Source organism: Leuciscus leuciscus (assembly GCF_965113295.1).
Source record: "Leuciscus leuciscus genome assembly, chromosome: 14".
In the NCBI taxonomy this organism is placed as follows: Eukaryota; Metazoa; Chordata; class Actinopteri; order Cypriniformes; family Leuciscidae; genus Leuciscus; species Leuciscus leuciscus.
In genome coordinates this window covers 40,229,606-40,252,105 of record NC_138738.1, presented here as the reverse complement: position 1 = coordinate 40,252,105, position 22,500 = coordinate 40,229,606, and the positions used below count along the sequence as shown (strand labels likewise).

At 39.6% G+C, this 22,500-nt stretch overlaps 1 protein-coding gene across 1 annotated transcript in view; it reads right to left on the bottom strand.

The window, feature by feature from the left end:
- plxna1b (plexin A1b) overlaps positions 1-22,500 on the bottom strand; it is a 170,842-nt gene that overhangs the window by 139,352 nt on the left and 8,990 nt on the right. The window contains exon 2 of the mRNA XM_082136279.1: positions 1,671-3,034. Within this exon, the coding sequence (XP_081992405.1) occupies positions 1,671-2,846 (1,176 nt within the window). The 5' untranslated portion in view covers positions 2,847-3,034. The remainder of the gene's footprint in view (positions 1-1,670; positions 3,035-22,500) is intronic.

The following is a 22,500-nucleotide window of genomic DNA, read 5'->3' as shown; positions in this document are numbered from 1 at the left end:
TATCCATGATTAAAAAAGGACATTAAGTCAGTGGTAAGCACAGTGTGAAGAGCCTATTATAATTTATTTTGACTCTATAAATCCTGAAAGTGTAAAATAAATTGTAAAAATAACTTGAGTTTTGAGAGAGTTTCAAGAGTCTTGAACGGTTTCTAGTGCTGAAGTATTTAGACGTCACACGTTCAGCCACTCTGTATCAGTTTTGCTTCCCAAAAACATCTTTCATTCTCTATTAATCCACTCGCTTAGAGCTCTACAGATAGACTTTAAATATAAAGAAAGGGAAAGAGATCAAACCGATTTGGAACGAGTCAGAAAAATAAAAATGGGGATCTTTATCTCTGAGTGCTTGGTTAAATGAAAGCCATTCTTTGCCATTGAAAGCCCCAAGAAAGACAGAGCGAGTGAGACGAACAGAGACGAATGAGGAGAGAGAGATTAAGAGTGAGCGAACGAGAGGACGAAAAGCAAGCCCTGGTCCCAGAGGACCGTGATGGCAGAGAAGATGGGATCAAGCCTCGCTAAATGAATTAGAAAGCATGAGCGAGAGAGCAACTCATGAAATTTACTCAACTCCCCTAATGATGTTCCTGTCTGACTGAATAATGGAAGCACTTGGGAGAAAGACAGCAAGAGAGAACGGACGCAAAAGGAAACAGGAGGTGGGTGACAGGAAGAGTGCTTGTGATATTTATATTCTACAACGTTTTAATGAAGTTAGACACAAGCTAATAGTGTAGTCGAGGTACTTGACAATAGTTGCACTGTAGTCTTATCCAGTGTCGTCCTTAAATTTGCATCCCAGCCCAATAAACAGACTCTACTAAAGAGCAGTGTTTCTCAACTCCAGTCCCACCAACCTCACAGAATGTTTTAGATGCCTCCATATTCAATACACTAGGGGCCAGATTTACTAACAACTTGCGTCAGCGCAAACCCTCTTTTGGCGTTAAAAAAAAAAACTGTCAGGGTTTACTAAAGACACGCAGTGAAAAATTAACGCTGAAAAGGCGTGGAGAGTTATTTTTGTGGCTTACCTTATGCATTTGTGGGAGTTTCCCTTTCAGGCACAACATTAATGGGAGGAGAGTATTTAAATGAATCACGCAAGGTGATTTACTAAGGTTTGTGCTCGTCAATGTACTGGTGTTTACGCCATTATTTACCGCCCCAAAAAAGCATGTCTTGAACCAGATGCTACCTGGTAGATTGCATTGGTCATTATAGAAATGATCTGACTGCGTCTGTGTTCTTTAATTTGCGCGTTGTCAGTAGATCACGTGCAGAACCCATCGGTGCTGTTTTGGAATTGCGCTCTCACACTAATTTGCCCTGTTTAGTAAATCTTCCCCTAGGAATATGAGTTAAATCAGGAAGTAAGACATCTAAAACATTCTAATAGGTGGGTCTCCAGGACTGGAGTTGAGAAACACTGCTATAGAGGACTTTACTAGGCCACTCCTCAAAGTTCCCAGTTGTCCTACCCGGATGACCCTAGTCTGATATACAATTTCTCCACTTATATCTAATCACAATCACCCTTTGCACCAAGATAATGGAAGCTGAACTCTAGCAGAGGACATTACTGAAGCACACCCATTCATCCAACCCAACAAATCAATCGTCATAGCCATGCAGTGTGTCTTAATGGCCTGCCATCAGAGACTTACCGAGTTGATGCATGGTAGTTCCTTGTTGAGTAGCCAGGGCAAAGACAGCCTGCCCTCTCCTCTATAGCACGACTGAATCCTTTCCTTGATCTTCTCCTTTATTTTGGTTAGCGTGAACAGGCAGAGTGCTGACTCTTTTGGGGGTTTGGCTCGGTTCTTCTGGCCTTGGGAGAAGACTGTAAACAGTATGTCCTCTTGCTCAGACACTCCCAAAGAGTTTGCAAGTTGCCTTCCGGGTTTGCTCAAGTAGGCGTCCTGGATCAGCCGATACTCTACGCCATCTTTGGTGCATCCAATTGGGAACTCCACGTAGGAATAGAACCTGGGATCATCGATACAGAGTCGGACGATCTTAGAGGTGAAGAACTGTTCCCCGCTGGCATCAGGAGAAGTTAGTTGGGTATCCAGCTGCAAGGTCAAGTAGTAGACAAACTGCTCACTGCTAAAGCTGTATATGTAGTAGATGTCAAACGCTGGGAATTTGGAAAGTGTATCCGACGGGATCTTCAGCTGCGACGAGACAAACTCGTCCTGGTGGACGAAGCTGAACATGTCAGCATCTTCCTCATTGGCCATCAACTTACGGCTGGAAAGTGTTGGGAAGTACTCCGATTTCCCATCGATAGGCGTCCCAATGAAAAGCTTGCTGATATGCCCCTCAGAGATGATGACGCCGGACATGGTTCCCGACTCAACGACGCTGGAGAGGTAGTGTTCCTTGCGGTGTTGTGGCTCGCCAAGCTTGAAAAGGTTATCCAGGCGCAGAAACTGACAGATGCCTTGCGAGGTGCTTCCACAAGCAATGAGTCTGTTTTGGGGATAGTCTATTAGCAGCAGTTTGTTCACATTACTATTTGGGGAAAGGTCATGGGGGCATAACTGTACACTCGGAGGTGGATAGCATTTCTCGTTGTCCACTACTGGGCCCGTCTCATGACTCCTCAACTTGGTCAAGTTGCTAGAGAGCTTGTAGATCCAGTTTACTGCGCCAACGTAAACATCTCCTGTCTTGTTATGGATGGCTAAATGAGTCAGACCCCATTCAGGGGGCAAGAAGGACTTAAATGGCTCCGGTGCTCCTCCAGAAAGGTGGGGGGAAATGCAGATTGTCAGCAGCCCAAGGAGCATTACAGTCCTTGGGCTAATAATGCATTGCGGCCCCTGCTGAGGCCACATATTTGCGCTAGTCCTCAAAAGTGAAAGATGTGGTGGTCCACGCTATTAGTCTTCAATCTTGGACTTTTAAACAAACTCAACAAATAAGAAAGGAAGGCAGGACAAGCCTTATTGATTCAATGCTTCCTTGCCTTCTCACACAACCGTCATCCACTCCAACATCCACCTCAATTCCTCGTCCGGGGCTCCTGCAGGGCAAAAAACACACATTATGAGTGCAAATATAACATTTCTGATTCATTATGCATCATTTCTCAAAGTCAAACAGTGGGGAAAGAGAGTCAAGACAATATCTTTCAGTTTGCAACCAATCATTTAGAACCGTGGTCGAATGAGGCGAACCGTGTCAACTTTTAATTACTAAGACTGATAGCTCAGAGGGTGAAGATGGATTAGAGATGTACTGTAAACAAACTCAACACCACAGCTGCAGAGTTGGACCCGCTTCAGCACTGGCACAAGACATCCATCATCACAAAGTGTCTGACAGCAGCTTTGTGTAGATCAAGTATGCAAATAACGGTGTACCTTTAAAAGGGCCCTGAACAACAAACAAGTCTAAAGTCTTTGAGGTCTGAAATGCTTGAAGTTGTTCTGAACTTTACAAGGGTAAGAAAATTACATTGCCCTGTTTCAAGTCAACATGAAATGATTCATACAGCTTTTTCAATTCTAATTCACAGCCCAGAGAACACACATTTCAGTATAAAACCAATAAGAGTTCCACAATGCGCTATGCATATATGATTGATATATGCATTTTAACGATTAATCTGTTCACCATGATTATATGATCCAAAATTCTTTCAGAATGGTGACAGACCATTGAGTAAATTGTGGTAAACTGCACTGAAATATGATATACAGCAATTATTTGTAGTAACTAGGCCCGGTTTAGATCAGAGCTCCTCAAATCCAGCTCTGGAGAGTCACTGCCCAGCGTTTAGATAGAAGACACATGAACAAACTAATTAAGGTCTTCAGAATTACTAGAAAATTACAGGAAGGTGTGTTTGATCAGTGTTTGAGCTAAACTCTGCAGGGCAGTGGCTTCAAATCCAGCCCTGGTTTAGATGTTGCCATTTAAGTCAACAGATCAAACAACTCAGGACTGATATCACAGTGAATAAAGATCTGGACTGGTAACTCAAAAGAGTGACCAACCATGAAACCACAGGTTACTCCAGAGAAACTACACCTGTAGTTGTTATGGATAAAAGCATTTGATTAAAATTACAACCCAATTAATTGTTAGGAAAACCAATTGCAATTGTGCTGATGACAGAAAATAAATCAATCTGAGTTCACCACCATGTCCACTGGAAAAAATGAGACGACAGAACTACAAAAACAGGAAAATCTCAGCAACAGGAGAAAGCCGGAGGCAAGCGAAAACTGTGAAAGATAAAGGAAATAAAAAGAGGAGATAGTGCAGAGGGAAAATAGGAGGAATGGTTTCCTTTCTCTATCCTTTTCTTTGCCCATTTCTTATCTCCATTGCTTTTTTCCTGTTTGCGGTGAACTGATGGTCTTCTTATCTGTCCATCATTCCCCAAGGACGAGATGATGGGAAGTGGCGTCATTCCACAGATCTCCAGAAACATGCGCAAAAATGGACCAGAGAAAGGAAATTATTCCTCGGTCTTTCAGCAGAGGACCAACCAACCAAAACTCTAACTCAAATTCAGTTTTAGAGATGAGCTACTATCATATTTTTTACAGGAAATTTCAAATACGGTGTTATTTTTCCATACAATTAGTAACCAGAGCATTACCAGTGTAACCCAAAATGGTTCCTACAATCATTGTTACTACTGTAAAACCATAGTAAATGAATATAGCTCTCCTTCAAACAGCATAAAGAAGCTTTCAGAATCTGTTATTTTTTATTTCTATGATAGTAGTGGCTAATAGCTAGTGGTTATTTTATTACTGTATTCATACATTTTATAGGAAGCCATAAAACGTAGAGCCAGTTGGCTCTTTAAAACCATCAAAAATATATCCTACTACATACTACCATGTTTTTGGACATGTGCCATAGTAGCATTGTGTATTATTTTAAGTACCACAATATGGTATTGGTAACCATTCAGTACTCTGCAATTTCCATAACTTTACTATGGTACCACCACTGTACTGTAAGGCAAGTCATAAGATCTCTCAGAGTTACTGTGTGTGCACTTGCGTGCAAACCACAAACCAGAGCAAAAGAAAAATAGAAAGAGGCAGAAACCTGTACTAGATTCCCAAACCTCATTTCTCTTCATTTGAGCGGATCGGCCGTGACAGAGTCAACCGTAAATATCAAACCAAATTGCATCTGTATCCCCTCATATTGCTATCTGGCAATGGAGTGGTTAAAACCGTCTATACAGAAGTATTTGTAGTGATTTTAGAGATAAAGTCTAAGAATGAAAGAGAATGAATATGAAACTATAGGCTAAATGATAAAAAAATGTAAGCCAGAATGCCTCAGAAAGGACCAACATCTTAAGAGAATTATCAATCTCATCAAGAGATAAAAGAAATTCTTGCCTAACATCCCTGAATGCTTTCTTTCATCTTGTGTTCTCATCTTCCACTTTTAGATTCGCCAATTTCCCATGAGTACCTGCACTTCAGACATCAGTAAGCGCTTAAATTACGCCAATCAATGAATCTGCAAGTGCCTGAATAAGCCGCTGAATATTTATCTGTCTGTGCATAGAGCTGTTATCATAGATGTCCTTGTTTGTATCACAGATCTCAGCCTAGCTCAATGTTATCAGTGGCATCAGTTTCTACTTGTGTCAGTCAAATGAGCCGTTCGCACACATCCTACCTGAAAACCACAGGCTATTGAGCAAACATTACAATCCGAGAACCTGTATGTACTGGCACATCTACCACAAGATTTATTTATGAACATGCATCCAATAAATATGTAGAAACTTTATAAATGTTTTATTTAATTAACAACACCATGGAAATGCAATGCAATGCACAAATGTCTTTGCAGCACAATGGCAAAAAAAATTGTTCATTCTTAATTTTACTGTAAGCAACATATAAACATCTTTTTTTGTTTTTTTGCTTTGGGCAAAAAGACGTTCCTGGTGAGATTCACCCGCCACACACAAACGCTGGAGCACATTTCAGCATGAGGAACATGAGACAGAGTTAATATGGAAGTCAATTCATCCTCCATTTTTCCCACAGCTGCCCGAGGACACGTTATTCAGCGAGTCGTCTCACAACCCTTCTGCTTTAGAAAACAGAGCATAAATTCACGTACACACACTGCGGACAGACCTCTAAACCCGTCTCCTCAGATAATGGCGAGCGCTTGCAGGCGGACGGCTGATTTATTACTTGTGGCATATCAATTACAGAACTCGCCTCTCAGATCTGGGGCGAGAATACACACAGAATACACTCCGAAAAAGACGAGATGCGGCTCACGTGTTGAAAACACACACAGAAGCAATATACTCAAACTCAGTGGTCTCGGGTGGGGAAAAAAGCAGACACAAACTATATGAAACTTATAAAAAAAGAAGAAGTACTATACAATAAGCATTTTGTGCACAATGTGCATTTCTGAATAATGTTCTGTATTTGCAGAACTGAGCAAACCATGGATCATGAATCCCATAATGCAATGTGCTTAACATGACTTTCCATTTGCAGGGTGACGAACTAACTGGACAGCACTTACAGCTTTAAGTTTAAAGTTAACTACAGTTAAAACGGTTTATCACTGCATACAATACACTATTTAGATTACATGTTTTCGTACATAATATTTGGGTGATCCTTCACTTTGACATTTGTGATGTTTTAAACTGAGCGAGGGAGGATGGGAAGGCGAACACGAGTTCACAGGAAGTGGCGAGTCAGCAATGACACGGTCATTTCACAGCTCATTATCCCATTAATTAAACACGCCAAATAAGCCTCAGAGAAACGATCTGCATGCAAAACTCAACATGTGTGTGTATCCAGCAGAACACAGATGATACAGCGCTGACCTGTGCATGGAGGGGTATGGAAGTCAAATAATGCCAAATATGTTTTTGAAACAAAAACGCTTGTTAAATTTGCATTAACTGAAAAAAAATATGCATTGCATGAATTGAATTTGAACCACTTAATTTGTAGAAGTGAATTTGTAGAGCAAAAATATAATGGACCGAAAATTGCCTGTTGAATATTAGTTTATATTATATATTTTTAAACAGAATGTATATTTTGGAAGTGAAATCTGAAAGGTGAATATGGATTATTAACTTTTTAATAATGAAAATGTGTGTGAAATGTTTTGAATTGAATTATTCACAGCTTAAATATACAACCATGTTGGATTTCAGCTCATAAAAATGCAAGCCCTAAAAATACAACGCATTATGCAAGCATGGTTTTTCAAGTAGTGCAATTCAACAAGATTTTGTGTTTCAAAACATTTGGCATTATTTTACATCCATGAATATATCAATGCACACCATAATCCAACAATTATGAACTGTATGCATAACATTTACCCCAAAATACCACAGTAAAATCATAAAAATGAAAATGATCACCTTCAAACATTATAAGTAGATTTATAACCTAAAACTATGCGAGCATTTACAGTAGTAATACCTGAAATAAGGCAGGGGAATAAACAGATGTTGTTTACACTCGTCCCTTTAATGCCTGACCCGTCGGGCCCTCGACCCCCCATAGAGGAGAAAATCCCCTCGCACACACACGCACACACACACACACACACACACTCATCTCCAGATTTAAGCTTTCAGAAACAGGTTTTTGACCCGCTCGCATGTCAAGATCTCTGCACTCATGAGGCAAACAGACATCTACCACAAATATAGACCTATAAAACGATTATATGATCCATTATCTGATCTAAACATCTCTGAATAAGAAAGAAACCACCCAGCAACCAAACAAAACACTGCCGCAACAAAATAGCAACATTCTGAAATAAAATTAAAATAAAAGTTGAAAGACGAGTTTGGCAGAGAATATACTCTGAAGTCTCAGTTTATCAGATCATCTTACTGATCTTATCACTGATTTTAGTCATGAAAGAATGTGGTTTTTTTACAGTCTACAGTTTTTTTCTCAGTGGGTTTGGTTCTGGAAGTCCCATTAGGATTTGAAAAACGTCTTTGTTTAAAGTTATAAGCCATGAACCAAAGAAATCAGCTGCGAGGAGGATCACATTCACATTACAAACTTTGCTTTGAAGCAAAAAAGTATTTAAAAATCAGACAAAAAGACAAAGATAGAAAACTGTAAACTTAAAGTCCCCCTGTGGTAAAAATCCAGCTTTTAAATGTTGTTTATAATGGTGTTTTTAATATTCTTTAAGACAAAGCATGTGTAAATTAAATTCATAAGTCGACAGCATTGCTGAGTATTTCCTCCTTAAAACTGCAGTGAACCAAAGACAGTCTCAAAAACACGCTTTGAAATCACTGGTGTTTCTGACGTCACAAACTACCTTGTAACCAATCAGATCAACATGTGATCGTCAACCAGTGGATCTCTGAGCTGAGTGAGTGAGTGGAGGCGGGGCTCATTTGCATATTCATAGAACCACGTATACTAAAGAAAAGTGACACACACATGATACTTTATCAATATTTTTCTAAATGTGTAAGCTTTTGGACTTAAAGCCTCGTTCCTGTTCACAAATAAATGGAAGCAGGACTGAATAAGTGTGTGACCTTCAAACTTTGACTGTTTTGGTAAACACACATGACACTGTGAAAGTGTGAGTGTTTGTTGAACATCCCTCGGCCTTTATTTAATATTGGACTTCATGCAAGTCCTTCACAGGAGAATGGTTCAGTGAAGCAAAAGCATTTGGGAAAACCAGGTGTCTCAAATTACTGCAAAACAAAAAAACTAGCCACCGGCTTTACGAGCCTGTTACCCAGAATCCTCTGCTCTGAAGACTCGTGAGGGTTCAGTCTGTTAACACTGTCTGTCCTTCTCTCTTTCCCGTGTTCTGCTTTTCACACGGTCAGTGAAGCGTAAGATACAGAACGGCTCGCACAGATGCGTGCGTTTGAGAGATACAACACAAGATAGCTTGCAGAAAAAATGCTCAAGTTCTTTAAATCTAACAGGTTCGGCAGAGAGGAATGCGAGAGGCATGCGATCTGAGAGAATGAAAACACATCTGAGCAGTCAAAGGCTGAATCACATGATGATGTGCACATTTGCATACATGCATATGCATGACTCTCCAAGAGAATGAATGATAAACTAGTAAAACAGGAGAAATGTTGCCTTGACTCATCCGTCTCTCTCAGTCTCTGCCGACATTATTACATCATATACATTGCGCTTTTTGGCAATGACTGATTATGGTCCACTTTAAATTCCAGTCACATGCTGTTATGCAAATAAGTAAATTAAGTGAATTCAGAAACACATGAATTGTTTTCAGTGCGGTGCATTATCGTGAGTGCTTCAGATGAACCCGGACGCATGAAGAACGAGTGAACAGCTCAAACAAGCTCTGACTGACTATACCAGAAAAACTATGTAGGTACTCATACTATAGTCAGACTATATTTGATCTTAAGTTCTTCGATATAAGCTCATATAAGCTCAGCGAATGGTTGTGTTCTGTACGCTCTCCGTCTCTCGGCTCTACAGAACAGTTTTAGAACAGTGACATTTTCCATTCGATTCCTCAACTCTCATTTTGTGACCTTTACAGACAGATAATTCTATTCTGTCTTGTGTCTCATTTGCTGTGGATTCTTACGCGTGTGTGTGTGTGTGTGTGTTGACACGATTACTGTGAGCTAATGAATGAGTGTGTGAGCGCTCTGGACTCCCTCCTCTCTGTTTAGCATTCTCATTATCAGAAAGGCTACATTTGCATCTTAAACACAAATTAAACTGTTGCAAATTGAATTGCAGATTTGTGCCACTGCACAGACAGAGAGAGAGAGAGAGAGAGAGAGAGAGAGAGAGAGAGAGAGAGAGAGAGAGAGAGAGAGAGAGAGCGAGAGCGAGAGCGAGAGAGACAGAGAGAGAGCGAGAGACACAGAGAGAGAGAGAGAGAGACCGAGAGAGAGAGAGAAGAGAGAGAGAGAGAGAGAGAGAGAGAGAGAAAGAGAGAACCGAGAGAGAGAGAGAGAGAGAGAGAGAGAAACAGAGAGACAGAGACAGAGAGAGAGAGAGAGAGAGACAGAGAGAGAGAGAGAGACAGAGAGAGAGAGAGAGACAGAGAGAGAGAGAGAGAGAGAGAGAGAGAGAGAGAGAGAGAGAGACTGAGAAAGAGAGAGAAAGAGAGAGACCGAGAGAGAGACCGAGAAAGAGAGAGACCGAGAAAGAGAGAGACCGAGAAAGAGAGAGAAAAAGGAAAAGGTGGTGATGTCACACAATTAGAAATTAGGAAAATTATGATTTAGATAATGTCTAAAATACATTAAATTTGTGTTATTATGAAGTCCTGAACTCACACGAATGCAGTCGTCTTATAGAAAAATAGTCGAACCATCCTTCCAGTTCTTTAAAAGAGCGTTTCTTAGTGTGAAGAACATTTAAAAATATATAAAAAGAACCTTTTTTCACTATAAAGAACCTTTTGTGCAATAAAAAGGTTCCATCATGGGATACTTCACCGATTAGCATTAAGCTTTGTATCAGTAGAAACCTTGTATTGTGTGTCTGGAAAAAACCTCAGATGACGCAAAAATCGTCATTTATCGTCATCAGAGGCTTTTGTGTCCAGAGGCGAGAGACTCCAGCCAATAGGAGGAGCTCGTCCCGCATGTCTTCAACCCGCCCATAGGGGGAGCTCACCATAAAACTCCGTCTCTTCAGTTTCCAGTCGACTAGTAGCCTAGCTATATCATGTCTCCCGATACTGCCCTCTGTAACCGGTAGGCGTGGCTTGGGCGTGTCCTCGTAGAGCAGCGAAGCAAGTGCATTCTGGGAGTTGTTGTCTTTCATCCACATGAGCCAAAAATACATTTTCTGGCTTTTCTCAGTCTAGAAGGCTCCAACTACTGAAATAATTTCACATTTCTACTACATAAATGACCCGATTTAAATACACATTCATCTTTCCAGCGGTGAAATATCCCTTTAAAAGGTTCTTCATGGAACCACCAATGCCCATAAAGCAAGCTACTGCATTACACACTACACAAGAAGTACTATATTTCTAGAAAAGTACCATGGTAATATGCATTTTGGATAACTCATGTTAGCAAGATGACACACACATTCGGAACTTTAATACTTCAATCACATTGAGCACTAGTAGAGACAACTGACTTGCTAACAGTACATTTTACAAGAGCGGACCGTGAGAAAGAGTGTGTGTGTCTGTGTGTGTGTGTGTGTCTGTCTGTGTGTGTCAAGTCAAGTCAAGTTTATTTGTATAGCGCTTTTCACAATACAGATTGTATCAAAGCAGCTTCACAGTATTAAATTTAAATAATACAACAAAGTTTTTTCAAGAGGAATTTATTGATTGATAAAATTAAATTAAATATCCCCAAAATATCCCCAACTGAGCAAGCCAAAGGCAACAGTGGCAAGGAACCGAAAAACTCCATCAAGTGACCTAATGGTGTCCTAAAACTCCATCAGGTGACCTAATGGAGAAAAAAAACCTTGGGAGAACCCAGGCTCAGTCGGGGGCCAGTTCTCCTCTGGCATTTATGAGCTAGAGGCCGGATTGTAGTTTGAACTGTGGGATTATATGAATGCCTGGCTGAAGAGATGCGACTTTAATCTAGTTTTAAACTGGGAGAGCGAGTCTGAGCAACGAACAGTATCAGGAAGACTATTCCAGAGTTTTGGAGCCAAATGTGAAAATGCTCTCCCTCCTTTGGTGGTTCTGGATATCCTAGGTATGACCAAAAGCCTTGAATTTAGTGATCTTAAAGAGCGCGATGGATTATAGGGCGACAGAAGATCCGTTAAATAGACTGGAGCTAAGCCGTTTAGGGCTTTATAAGTCAGTAGCAATACCTTGTAATTAATACGGAACTTTATAGGTAACCAATGCAGTGATGATAAAATCGGTGTTATATGATCATATTTTCTTGATCTCGTAAGAACTCTAGCGGCGGCATTTTGGACTAACTGTAGCTTGTTTATTGAGGATGCAGGACAACCAGCTAATAAAGCATTACAGTAATCCAGTCTCGAGGTCATGAATGCATGAACTAACTTTTCTGCATCAGAAACTGATAGCATATTACGTAGCTTAGCAATGTTTCTAAGGTGGAAAAAGGCTGTTTTTGTAACATATGAAATATGATTTTCAAAAGACAGGTTGCAATCGAGTATAACACCCAGGTCTTTTACTGTAGCGGATAAAGTAACAGGACATCCTATGATGTTAAAGTTGTATTGTGCGAGGTTTTGTGGGCGGTTTTTTGAACCGATAAGTATTACCTCTGTCTTGTCTGGATTGAATAAAAGAAAATTACGCGTCATCCAATCTTTTATATCTTTAACACACTCTGTCAATTTGGAAAATTGAGCGTTTTCATCCGGCCGTGATGAAATATATATTTGAGTGTCATCAGCATAACAATGGAAACTAATTCCATGTTTCCTTATAATATTTCCAAGTGGCATCATATATATTGAGAATAACAGAGGGCCTAATACAGATCCCTGCGGCACTCCATAGTTTACTGGAGTTATGATCGATTTTTCTCCATTTAAATAGACAAAATGGTAGCGGTCAGATAGGTATGATTTGAACCAGCTTAGTGCTTGTCCTTGAACACCAGTATAATTTTGTAGTCGATCTAAGAGTAATGTATGATCTATAGTATGTGTGTGTGTCTGTCCGTGTGTGTGTGTGTCTGTCTGTGTGTGTATGTCTGTTTGTCTGTGTGTGTGTGTGTGTGTGTGTGTCTGTCTGTGTGTGTATGTCTGTTTGTCTGTGTGTGTGTGTGTGTGTCTGTCTGTGTGTCTGTCTGTGTGTCTGTCTGTGTCTGTCTGTCTGTCTGTGTCTGTCTGTCTGTCTGTCTGTGTGTGTGTGTGTGTGTGTGTGTGTGTGTGTGTGTGTGTGTGTGTGTGTGTGTGTCTGTGTCTGTGTCTGTGTGTCTGTCCGTGTGTGTGTGTGTGTGTGTGTGTGTGTGTGTGTGTGTGTCTGTCCGTGTGTGTGTGTGTGTGTGTGTGTGTGTGTGTGTGTGTGTGTGTGTGTGTCTGTCCGTGTGTGTGTGTGTGTGTGTGTGTGTGTGTGTGTGTGTGTGTGTGTCTGTCTGTCCGTGTGTGTGTCTGTCCGTGTGTGTGTGTCCGTGTGTGTGTCTGTCCGTGTGTGTGTGTGTCTGTCCGTGTGTGTCTGTCCGTGTGTGTGTGTGTGTGTGTCTGTCCGTGTGTGTGTGTGTGTGTGTGTGTGTGTGTGTGTGTGTGTCTGTCCGTGTGTGTGTGTGTGTGTGTGTCTGTCTGTCTGTGTGTGTGTGTGTGTGTCTGTCTGTCTGTGTGTGTGTGTGTGTGTGTGTGTGTGTGTGTGTGTGTGTGTGTGTGTGTCTGTCCGTGTGTGTGTGTGTCTGTCCGTGTGTGTGTGTGTGTGTGTGTGTCTGTCTGTCCGTGTGTGTGTGTGTGTGTGTGTGTGTGTGTGTGTGTGTGTGTGTGTGTGTGTGTGTGTGTGTCTGTCCGTGTGTGTGTCTGTCCGTGTGTGTGTCTGTCCGTGTGTGTGTGTGTCTGTCTGTGTGTGTCTGTCTGTGTGTCCGTGTGTGTGTGTGTGTGTCTGTCTGTCTGTGTGTGTGTCTGTCTGTCTGTGTGTGTCTGTCTGTCTGTCTGTCTGTGTGTGTGTGTGTGTGTGTGTGTGTGTGTGTGTGTGTGTGTGTGTGTGTGTGTGTCTGTCCGTGTGTCTGTGTGTGTCTGTCCGTGTCCGTGTGTGTGTCTGTCCGTGTGTGTGTCTGTCCGTGTGTGTGTGTGTGTGTGTCTGTCCGTGTGTGTGTATACTGCAGATCTGTGTGTGTGGATCATCAAACTTCAATCTGCAGCTCAGCAAGAGACAAAACCACCAACCGGTTCATAAACCTCCAGTGACTCAACAGGACAGACCAGCTCGACTTCTTTACCACTAACACACACACACACAGTTTTTAATTTGCATCAATGACATCAGTGTGTGGTTTTCTCCTCTCAAACCTCAACATCTACATGAGATACAGGTAGCATGTGTAAACATACAGGACTGGATAATATAATCATGTTTGTTTGCTACTTTAAAACTGTATTTTCTCAAACTACAAGCCACTCGATTTAAACAAGTCAAGCTACTAGCTAATAAAAGTTATCTATGCTAAAAATCCAAAGCAACTTGGGCAACAATATATTTTCAAATATGTATTCTTTGGCACAAGACAATGAATATCTCAAATTAGTGTGTCATTATTAAACTTGAACAGAAACATTTATACTGAATCTGAAGGATCATGTGACACTGAGGACTGGAGAAATGATGCTGGAAATACAGCTTTGATAACAGGAATAAATGACACTTTCCTATATATTCACATAGAAAACAGCTATTTTAAGTTGCCATAATATTTCACAATATTACCGTTTTTACTGTATTTCTGATCAGATAAATGCAGCTTTTGGTGAGCTTTCAGAAGCATAAACAATCTTACAGACCACAAACTTTGTGATAAAAAAGCCTATATTTAACCAAGATCTGTTTCCGGACAGATTTGATCGTTAAGATACACAGGATTACATTAAAAATACAACATTTAACTTCCCAGACAATAACTGGACGCTTTAATTCAATAAAAGTCTTAAATAGTCTCCAAATAACCATATAACACTGTATGTGTCCATCAGACACGTCAAACCTGATCTTATTAATGAACAATCAATCAAACGTTCAAGCACTTCGAAAACAAATCTGATAACACACAAACACAACACACACACCATTCAAACGCAGAGTGAGACTTGATTTCATCCATCAGAATGTATTTTTGGCCGATTGTGTTCTTCAATAACTCTTCTTTCCTCTCTCATCATCTCCGTCTGCTGATATCATTCAATCAGACGCGTTCATGATCAGAGTCTGCAGTGTGTCTCGTTCTTCACGACGCTCTCGGCAATCAGTTTCCTGATCCCAGCACAATCAACACACTGATTTCTCATCCTAACCTCCAGCGGTGAAATCAAGCCGGCTGCGACGCGATTGGCTGACGCCTCGCGATCAGAAAAACTCAAGCAACTAATACAAAGAAACCGCACACACACACCCTGGAGAAGAAGAGAGATCCAGCTGAACCAGCACTGCATAAACCGCTCACTTTATCATATTTAATAGGCCAAAAATGTGCTGAAAAACGAAAACCTGTTGCACACAATCTCGGTCCATAAATTAAGTAGAGTCAACTTGGATGTTTAAGTCCTTTGAACTTAATTTACATTAAACTGACTTTAAAAGTTACTTGTATAACTTATAAAAAAAAGTTCAAAATTGCTTAACTTATTTTGACGAGTTACAGCAATGTAAAAACATATTGTCATAACTTATTGATCATATTTTTTTTACAGTGTAGTTTAAACTTATCAAGTAAAAGCCTTTTTAATTGTACAAACGTCCTCCTTCAGCTCGTGCTTCACGTCTCTTTACTGAGAAAACTTACTGATTTTTATCAAGTAAACGTAAGAGTAACTTTAATATTGTTAGTAATATTTCAACTGGACTGAAGCAGCTGAGGTTTACTTGATTATCCAGATTTACTAGAAAAATCATATGATCGTCAGGCTTTTGAGGAAGGTTTATTTGTTCGTCTCTCAATCATCACTGTATTGCATTGCATTTTAAGTTTTAAAACTACAGCTTTGATCATAAATTTAAGCATTTAAAAATAATCTTACTATTATTGGCAGATATAGAGTGATGACAGATATTTATATGCATTTATTGTGAGCAGTCTGTTATAAAGATTTATATAATCCATATAAAGGCCATATAAATATCAGCATATGCACCAATATTGTTGCTCATTTTGAGCCTCTGAATAAAATGTAGCTGTTTTTTCCACAATATTATCACAACATCATTACTAAATGAGCCATAAAAGCCTGATGTATCAAATATGATATGACAATGATATGACAAAAAAACAAACATGCAAACCTCAAACGATCAGCATGAAACTCAACGCTTTTCAGGATTCAGCGTACATAAATGGAAAACAAAGTTGTGTTTAATATGTACCAGAAGTAACAAAACTGTCTCAGCACATTCTCCATCTCACGATCCCTCATCACCAGAGTCTTGTTCAGTTAAATTCCCTGCATTCTTTCCTTCGAGCCGATCACTGTTGCTCCGATACGAGCGGAGCCAAACTCTCAAATCACGAGCTGAAAAACCCAGAGATCCTGCCAACGGCAGTCCACACGTCTGAGAGCTGGCGGCAGGTGTGAGCGCGCACACACACACACACACACACACACACACACACACACACACACACACACACACACACACACACACACACACACACACACACACACACACACAGGGAAGGGCTTTCAGGATTACACTTTCAAACAGGTGTCGTGATAAAGTTCAAATTGTTAGAACAATGTTTGACATTAAAGGAACACTTCGACTTTTTGGGACTTTAGCTTATTCCCCGTATCCCCCAGAGTTAGATAAGTCCACACACACCCTTCTCATCTCCGTGCGTGCCGTAACTCTGTCTGACGCACCCACCGCTAGCCTAGCTTAGCACAAAGACTGGAGGTAAACGGCTCCAGCTAGCACACTGCTCCCAATAAGTGACAAAATAACGCCAACATTTTCCTATTCACATGTTGTGATGTGTATAGTCACAGCGTGTACGAATAACAAGGTCACATGAGACACAGACATCTTCTAACCGTATACATACGGGGAACTATATTCTCAGAAGGTTAAGCACTGCTACTTCATCTGTAAAGTCGGCATGAAACAGAAGTTGCACTAGTCTTTTCTTCTCTATGGTGACGTATATCTGAGAGAAACGCTTCTGGAACAAGAACAAATGTGGGCGGGGCTTGATTTTGTCTGTGGGGAATTGATTGGATGGTTGTGGTTTGCCATTGGCTGATCTCATGTGAGTGACAGGTTATAGCCCCGCCCTCTTCATCAGAGAAGAGAAGAGAAGTTATTCTGATAATGATGTGCACGTATTAATCATTTATAATGAATGCTGCAATATTGCATAAAACAACAAGAACTTTCCATGTAGGTTTCATGTTGACTAACCACTGCAGGTTAACATTATTCTGTCTGGACTGAACAACACCGCAGACAAAGTCAGTTTATTCAGAATCAATAATAAGCTGATCTCACTGTATGCAAACACCCACAGGAGTGTTGACCGAGAGTTTCCCAGCTCTCCTCACGAACCGTGTTTCTGTGGGTGTGTGTGTGTGTGTGTGTGTGTGTGTGTGTGTTTGTGTGTTTGTAGAGCAGCCGCCAAAGACGGACAGATTTGGCCTGGTTCTTTGTTTCCGTCTGGCTCTGCCCGTTTCTCCGATCTCCTGAGAGCGTCAGATGACGAGAGCCGAGGGAGCGAGAGGGAGCGACCGGGTCACGGCGAGAGAAACATGTTCCGTTGTAAACCGGGACGATCCCACATCAGATCATCCGACCAGATGTATGACATTCCCCGGCCGTGAGAAACAGAGCGAGAGAAACAACAGGGTGGAAGATCTTCCTGTTAACATTCTTCATGTGTAATAAGCAGAATGAAATTTGATTACTCATCAATGACTTGGAATAAAAGACCTGGAGAGAACAGAACACAACCCTGACCAATCAAATTCTATTATATCCCATGTCTTCATTATTTCCATGACACCAACTTTCTAAAGCAGAAAAAGTTTTTAAAGGGTTTTAAAAAAGTTTTCACATTTAAGTGTAACAAAACTTCAAATTAAATGCAATAATTCAACTGAAAACATTTTACAATATTTAATAATTCTACAAACTTTAAATTACGACAATTCAATTATTTTATACAAAATACATTTTAATTAAACATTAAATTATATAAAATTAAATATTACGTTTACTATCTAAATAAAAAATAATTGTTTAGATTACATTTATTATTTATTTTATATATTTTTTTATTTTTTTATTTCTATTTGACTATTTTATATTATTATTTTTATTTTTTATTTATTTTTATTTTATATAATATTACATTTGATCTTATTTTTTATTATTTATTTTATATCTTTATATTATATTACATCTTTATTTTATTTTACATTATATCTTTATTTTAAAGATATAGAGAAAATCCTCTTCCCACCATTTAAATTAACTTTTCTGTGGACATAACTAAGCTTTGAAAATATATTAACCAATAATAATAATCACAGCCTTTTCATGATTCAATCAAATCAGAATATAAGTGTGATGTAAAATCTGACTGACATACAAATCCTAATCAACTCACACAACCTCCATGTCTATATCATCTGGGCAACATCCTAATTAAAACATTTTAATAATAACTTTTCCCATATGTTTTGCTCAAAACTGTGCATCTATAAAAGGATTTGCATCTGATAGGGCTGCACGATATTGAAGAAAAGTGCGATATGCGATGACTCGTTAAATAATGCGATATTCAATATGCCATATGATAATGCTTAAAGTGTGTAACAAGCTTTAAATTATCTTCAAAATATATTTAAAATTGTATAACCTACATGCGTGTTTCACATTATTTTGTGACAAGAAAACATCCTCAAACTTCTGGAAGTGAACATCAGTGTTTTACTGTCGCATCAGAAGTGTTATTTTAACATCAGTGTAAACCACAGGGTTCAGGAGTTCAGGTTATCCTACATTAGGGTTATTAAACAACAGAAACTGAATATTCAAATGTAAAAATAAACACTGCTTAACTTTCACTGTATGAATTAAATATATCCTGATTCCTATTAAAGCTACAAAAGTTATTCAGCCGAGAGCAGTGAGAGATTTTCTCTTCGTCTTTTGTTCATGACTCCAGTTATTGCAAGCGGTTGCGATATGCATATCGCGATATATACATTTGCGATATTTCGATAATGTGCATCCCTAGCACCTGATGACGAGCAACTGTCCACCAACATCCCATTTCCCACAAAAAACACAATAACGAACAAATTTCCATGAACCTCTTTGACAAGATGAACAGCCTCTCATTCAGCTGAACGGGTGAAGCCCAAATGAACACCGTTGTTGTAGTTCGACCCCTGCGTTCATTTGCATGAGTCGCTCACGTGGGATAAACATTTCCCTTCAGCGTATGTCACGATCCGACCCGAGAGCACAACGCCACTACATTTCACTCGCAGCAAACAATGCGGCGCTGACTCTCTGACAAACACAAAAGCAGAGCAGACAAAGAGTGAGAGAGAGAGAATGAGAGGCAGATAGATGGATGAATGCGGGGCTTTTGAAGGGGTCGGGGGGAGGCATGTGCGTGTGTGTGTGTGTGTGTGTGTGTGTGTGTGTATCGCCGCGTTCCTGACGGACACTGGACCGTTTCACGCATCACTGACCGGCACCATGGAAACACACCAGAGCTGGGCAGTGTGTAGAGACTCTGCAATAGTTTATACCACAATATAAACTTGCCAATAAAATAAAAAATCCAATAGGCCAACCTAGCACAACAAACACTCTTAGAAGAAAAGCTTCTAGCTGTGGAGGCTCGTTTTCTGCCACAGAATAAAAAAAGATAAGGAAATTGCCACTTTTTATCTCACAATTCAGACTTTTTCTCACAATTTCGAGTTTACATATAAAGTTAATATTGATACTTTATTGATTAAAAGTCAGAATTGCTTGATATAAAGTCAGATTTGCGAGTTATAAAGTCAGAACTGCGTGATAAAGTCAGAATTGTGAGATGAAAACTCGCAATTGCAAGAAATAAACTTGCAATTGTGACTTTCGCAGAATTGCATATTCATATCTCTCAATTCTGACTTTACAACATGCAATTGCGTGTTATAAAGTCAGAATTGCGTGATATATACTCACAATTGCGTGTTATAAAGTCAGAATTGCGTGATATATACTCACAATTGCGTGTTATAAAGTGATATATACTCACAATTGTGTGTTATAAAGTCAGAATTGCGTGATATAAACTCACAATTGCGTGTTATAAAGTTCAGAATTGTGAGATATAAACTCAATTCTTTTTTTCATTAGAATTGGACTTTATAACACGCAATTGAGAGTTAATATCTCGCAATTCTGAGAAAAGATGTCAGGATTAGGATTGTGAGACAAAGTCAGAATTGCAAGAAAAAGTGTAAAAATTACACGTTTATTTCTCGCAATTGTGAGTTTATATCATGCAATTCTGACTTTATATCTCGCAATTGTGAGAAATAGGCCTAAAGTCACAATTATGTTTTCAAATGTTTTATTCTGTGGCGGAAACAAGCTTTCATATCTAGTTTCTGTCTTGTGACATAAAAAAATTAATAAAAAAAACATTATGTAGTTGAATTTCCAGACAAAAAGCTATATGCCGTAACCATGTTAAGAGTCCAGCACTCTGTAAAGTCTCCTCCAGCACATCCAGAAGACCTCAGAGGAGCATCAATTCATGTGTGAAAATGATTCTTCATTGCTCCTCACAACCATTCTCTCACAGCGTATATATTTATAGACATGGGAATATGACTTTGGTCGAACACACGCATGCCTGTCTCAGCATCACATGCTACTGGAATGATTGGAATCTGAAATCAGGATCCTTAAAAGGTGCAATGAAGTGTGAAATGACAACATGAACACAGTCCAGAAATTACACTATCAACGCACACAACAGCCTCTCTGACATCTGATACACTCATTGAAGGATTAAAGAAAGCATGAACTGTAATGTAGTTTTGGCCATCACACATACACACACACACACACACACACACACACACAAACAAACGTTCTGAAGCAGCATTTCGAAATCTTTACAGGTGTGTCGTACACCAAACGTTTAAGCATCCGTTCTTATCGTCATCACATGCATCTTTCACAGAAACAACTGCCATTATAGGCTATAGACGGCTCACTAGAGCTAACCAAACAAATAAATGAAGAGAAAGCCATTCAAACACACAGCCAACATGCAAACAACATTAATGAACACATTTGCATGCATAATTGCATATATAATCCTCAGCTCTCCTTTCAAGCAGCAGAACACGTGTAACTTGCTCACAAGGCTCAGAGTTTTAGATAAGTTTAGATTTTAGCCACAAAAAAGACTTGGAATATTGTTGTCCAGACTAATTATGGTGTTTTTGTCATTTTTGGAGCTTGGCATTAACATTCCTTGTCTGGAAAACAGAAGCTTGAACATTCTAAAAATCTCCTATTGGTGAAAATATAATATGATGACAGAATTGAAATGTTTTGGGTGAATTATTGCAAAGCGTTTGGGGCTGAATTAAATCGCAGAAAACAGAAAAGGAATTTGTATACAGTGCTGGCTTGCTAGCCCTGTAATAAAGCACCACTAGATATACAACCACTTAGTGCAATCAAACAAGACAAACACAGTATGGAGAGCACAGACGCAGTGGCTCATGGGAAGAAAACTGTTTGAGCAATGCCATAACTCAGCAAAGGAAATAAATCTCATTAGTTCTCACTGGAGCACGTTATAATTAAAACTACGTGTTGCAGTGTGTGTACATATGTCATTTATAATTGAAACATTCGCATTAGAGGTTTGTTTCATGCTTTTTAGCAATTATAAATGCACTGAGTTGTATTAAATTAAAGCGAGTTTACTGCAGTGCAATACGTGGGCTCGCATTATTTACAAGCTGAGCTTAAGATACTGAATTATTTAAACGTCTGTGCAGTTAAAACTGCAGGAGGAGCGCAGCCACAATACTGAGGAAAGAGAAATGTGTGTTTGAGTGAATGCGTGTGTGTGTGTGTGTGTGCAACATGCAGAGAAAGCAATGCCGCAGCGCTGTGTGAAGTCGCAGGGGAGAACAGTGCTGCAATTGGGATTCTCGACCGGTTCTGCTTCAGGACCCTGATTTTGCATTGAACATCAAAAGGTAAACATCTTTAAAGAAGTGAAATGCAACCGTTTTACCATGAACTGCAGAGGTCTGACACACCTCACAACACACACAACTTTTAAACATGAAATAGACTCAATGGTTTCATGCTGTCCACAACCCATGTACTCCTTAAAAAAATTTAAATTAAAAACTTTTTTTTTTAAATCCAGCTTATAATGTTGTTTATATGTCTATGTGGTGTTTTTAATATGCTTTAAGACAAACCATGTGTAAATTCATAAGTCGACAGCATTGCTGAGTATTTCCTCCTTAAATCTGCAGTGAACCAAAGACAGTCTCAAACACACGCTTTGAAATCACTGGTGTTTCTGACGTCACAAACTACCTTGTAACCAATCAGATCAACATGTGATCGTCAACCAGTGGATCTCTGAGCTGAGTGAGTGAGTGGAGGCGGGGCTCATTTGCATATTCATAGAACCACGCATACTAAATGAGGCAAGGGTGCCGAGTTACATTCAAGATATTTTAAGGCACAAATAACTTTTTTTAAGTAAAAAACATTTAAATATGTCATTTTTAGTGATGCTCCGATTGATCGGCCGCCGATCATGATCGG